This window comes from Beta vulgaris, chromosome 5 (assembly GCF_026745355.1).
Source record: "Beta vulgaris subsp. vulgaris cultivar EL10 chromosome 5, EL10.2, whole genome shotgun sequence".
Lineage (NCBI taxonomy): Eukaryota > Viridiplantae > Streptophyta > Magnoliopsida > Caryophyllales > Amaranthaceae > Beta > Beta vulgaris.
The window spans coordinates 34,789,317-34,793,583 of record NC_079206.1 but is presented as its reverse complement, the minus strand read 5'-3'; the positions used below and the strand labels follow the sequence as shown (position 1 = coordinate 34,793,583).

The window sequence follows — 4,267 nt, the reverse complement described above, 5'->3', positions numbered from 1 at the left end:
ATATCTTTCTTCCCTGCTGAGTGTTACATTCTTGTGCCTATGATGTTAATGGCAACTTTTATTATTATTGTTGGAAAATACGTACAGGGAGAGTACTAAATATATTATAGTATATATTTGTTGTAGATCCTTAACAATGTCTGCCAGGGTAGGAAGTTACTACAATATCATTGTCTTAAGTGATGATGAAGTTGATGACGATGTTATACCTATTACTAATAAAGAATACACTAGTTTAGAATGGACTATGCGTAGAGTATTGAGATCAGGTTTGACCAGCGATGATGAGCTCATTGTGGAGTTCGACCAAGCTAGGGGCCAAACCAGACAGGATATTTACCATGCATCTTTCAGATATGAGACTGAGATTGAGTCTGAGGATGAAAAGCCTCAACCCACGAGGAGATCAAATCGACAAAAGAGATATGTCGATTACTATGAGGAGGATGTAGATGAGACTGAAGATGAGATCTTCATCCCAGATCAATACTAGGAATCTAAGGACAAAATTGATAATGTGGTTCCTTAGGTTATTATTTTTATATTCATTTATAGAGAAACAATATAGCATATTAATAGAATAACGTTGCATAGTTGGCCAATAGTGATTAGAACTGTTTTATAGTACCATCGTTTTAGGAAAATATAACGTTATAGTAACAATTATTTATTAATACCCTTTTTGGAGGAATAGAAGTTATTATTTATTTATATGAGTGAGCAAGAATTAATTCTGGGCACGTGATGGGAATATTTTTATTAATTTATTTTTTTATTACGTGATTAAATTCTTGATTGTTTCTACTTGTGTGTTTTGAAGTGAATTTTTCTCCATGAATATTTCTCCATGGATTGTTAAAATCAATTCAACCTAAATTAAGAAAGAAAGTGAGGGTTGAAATTGGATCAATTAATTAGAGAAACATTCAAGTTGTAGGCTCTTTAATTGGGCGGACATTAAAGAAAAGTATCACTGATTTTGGGTTTATATACTCGTATGTTCGTGAAGTATTGACACTTTCTAAGGGGGCGTTTGGTTCGCGCAGGGGTAAGGGAAAGGAATCCAGAAAGGGTTACAAGGAGAAAGGAAAGGAATGACCCTGATTTTGTCTGTCTGTTTGGTTCCAACCCTGAAAGGGAATGGTATACTCCCTGATTCCCTTTGTGACTATTTGGTTTTTTAAGAAAGGGAATCAACAGTTTATTAGATTATAGTTATTTTGACCTGTGATTGTACTCATTCAACCTGTTTTACAATATAAAGTTCAAAATACTATTTTAACAGTACCATTTTGAAATTTGCTTATGGTCAAATTTGTTTACATTACCACTTCATTTTACGAAAAGTTCAAAACACCATTTTTTTTAGCAATGTTAATACCAACTAAAACCACAACAAAATACTTGTCTAAAATACAAAACATGTCTACAAATAAACATAATAAAGTTTTAATGTACTTCAAACACAATTACTAGTCCAAAATAACATTTCTTAGCCCTGCTAAAAACACCACAAAATACTTGTCCAAAATACATAACATTGGTCTAGAAACAACCATAACAAAGTTTTCAAAAACTACAATGCAATTAGTAGTAGTCTTTCATAGACTTATGCATTGCCATCATTTCCACCAAGAAGACATTTGACAAATATGCCTTTCAAAGTATCTGGACACTTGAAAAAAATCAACAACTTGTGTGGTTGTGCAGTTAAGATTTGAGCTACTTCCAAAGCTTGTTGAGGACTTACACCTTCCAAAGAGAGTAGTTCATCTAGCACCTTTTCACTCTTTTCAGCTACTTGTTGCTCACGTTCATCCGCACGGGACATCACATTAGCCATGGTGGAGAGATGAACATTCATGTCTTTTATAAAAGCTTGCAAGCTAGCTAATTCAGAACTAGCACCACTTTCACTTTCTTTCTTACTTCTCTTAGAAGTGTTTTCTCTTTTCACTTTCTTTGATGGAGGGGCAGATTCAACCGTTTGAGTTCCATTACCACTAGCAATAGTATCATCATCATCATCACTTGAATCAACCATAACTTGCACAGGAGCAGTTTTTTCCATATTGCCAATAGCATCAACAAAACCCTCAGCCGGTTTTCCAATGGCATAATCCTTACAATAAATCTCCACCATTGCATTCAAATGAGGAAAAGCATGTCCATACAAGTTTTTGCAGTTTGGATGAATCTAATAATTTAACAAATGAAGTTGAAATAAATTACTTATATGAAAAAAAATTCTATATAAGTTATTAAATTTGAGGTTCATACCTTGCAATACTCATCGTAGACCGTCCTCTCCACAGAAATCATGTGTCTCTCATCATCCCATTTGAACCCACTCGTGTTTAACATTTGAACAATAGCTCTAAACTTGGTCACAAGTGTTTTGAGCCTAGAATCAATGTGTGGTAAAGCCTTCAAACCACATCCAGGAATAGCCTTGCCAATGACCTCTTCCAAGCGAGTCATGTAACCATTCCTAAAGCCATTATCGCATTTCCAATGGGGGTCAGAAGCTAAGTCAAACAAAGCAGCTACAAGAGCTTTATCTTCTTCCGCAGTCCAAAAGCGTTTGTTTTTCCCTCTTCCACCTCCACTAGCACTACTTTCATCCATCCTGCTACATAATTAAAACAACACAATACAAAACAAAAATGCTAACTCATCATTATCAACGAAAATCAATACCATCCAAGATTCTAAAAGAAGTACAAGAGTAAATTCAATTCATAGAAATTAAAACAAAAGTTAATTTAAACATGACATAGTAGCCTAATTGATACAAACTAAAACAAGTTCACACCAAAAGTTCCAAATATCAAAGAAAAACATAAACTAGATCCTTCGGTGTCTAGCTCTCCAATCGTTGAACATGCTTTGAGCCAATGAATTTCTCCAATTTGTCCAAGGGTCTGATACATTAATGGAGGTTATATACTCTACCTCCTCTTGTTCCTCATCACCATCACTATCATCACCATCACTCTCGATTTCTTCATATAACTCATCATCATCAAATGAGGGGGGCATGTATTTCTTTACCAAGTTATGTAACAAAGCACATGCAAGCACAATGCGACCATGTGTTTGTAAACTAAACCAAGAAGGACTTCTAAGAATTGCCCATCTTCCCTTGAGTAAGCCGAAGCATCGTTCAATTACATTTCTAGCTTGTGCATGCTTTTTGTTGAAATATTCCTCTGCATTTTGAGGTTGGTGAGGACCATTATTCCACTCTCTAAGATGATAAAGATGCCCTCTATATGGTGCAAGGAATCCCTCTCCATTAGTATAGCCGCCATCACATAAGTAATAACAACCTTAAGACATTTAAAAAACATTTCTTATTACACTCACTCGTGTAAGTTAAGCTAAATTTAATTAAAAAATTTTACTAAGTGAATTACCTTTTGGCACTTTCAAACCATTAGGTCTAGATATAGCATCTCGAAGAATACGACCATCATGTGCTGATCCCTCCCAACCAGGTAGGACATATATAAACTCCATCTCAGGTGAGCACACTCCCAATACATTCATTGCAAGGTTACCTTTCCTTGTACGATATCTAGATCGATCCTCAGAAGGTACAGTTACACTAATCATTGTACCATCAAGTGCACCTAAACAATTCTACAATAAAAGGAAATACCATTTTAGATCAAGTGTTATATGTCTACTATGCTTAAATAACAAGAGTTTGTTTATTGTACCTTGAAATACTTCCACCTATCATCATTGCAATCCTCTGGTATTGGTATAGGTTTCTTAAGCAACACATCATGCAACTTCAAGATTGCCCTTAAACAAGCATGAAATTGTCTACTAACGGTTTCACCACTTCTATAAAAATGTGCACCTATCATTCTATTCTTTTTATGGTGAGCTACCGTATATAAGAATCCGGCAACAATCTCTTCCAAACACATATTCTTTGTACCACTTAAACCCCCTACATCTCTAATCATTTCAAGAAGTGCACCAAATGTTCGCCTATTAATTCGAAGAAAGTTTCTACACAAAGTGTCACTTTCCTTAATCATTCTATTCAAGTTATACATTCTCCTCTTTCTTCTAGTTCGTTTATCTAATGTTAGATGCTGAGAATCATGTATGCTTTTCCTAATTGTGTACCACATTAAATGTAGCAATACAACACAATTAATTAAAATAATGACAAATCGAATAAAGTCCAAATTTCTCCTCCTTCTCAAAGAAAGACCAATACGAGCCATTTGCTGTAGAAAAGAACATA

At 34.8% G+C, this 4,267-nt stretch overlaps 2 protein-coding genes across 2 annotated transcripts; both read right to left on the bottom strand.

Moving 5' to 3' along the window:
• Positions 1-1,584: 1,584 nt before the first annotated feature.
• On the bottom strand, positions 1,585-3,643 carry LOC104908129 (uncharacterized). Its single transcript, XM_010697209.3, has 3 exons — positions 3,420-3,643; positions 2,281-3,332; positions 1,585-2,197 (listed from the first exon to the last, which is right to left on the bottom strand). The coding sequence occupies exons 2-3, from the start codon at positions 2,626-2,628 to the stop codon at positions 1,610-1,612; spliced, it is 936 nt and encodes a 311-aa protein (XP_010695511.2). The 5' UTR covers positions 2,629-3,332; positions 3,420-3,643; the 3' UTR covers positions 1,585-1,609.
• LOC125497501 (protein ALP1-like) lies at positions 2,848-4,055 on the bottom strand. Its single transcript, XM_057394699.1, has 3 exons — positions 3,726-4,055; positions 3,420-3,645; positions 2,848-3,332 (listed from the first exon to the last, which is right to left on the bottom strand). The coding sequence occupies exons 1-3, from the start codon at positions 4,053-4,055 to the stop codon at positions 2,848-2,850; spliced, it is 1,041 nt and encodes a 346-aa protein (XP_057250682.1).
• Between the last annotated feature and the right edge of the window lie 212 nt (positions 4,056-4,267).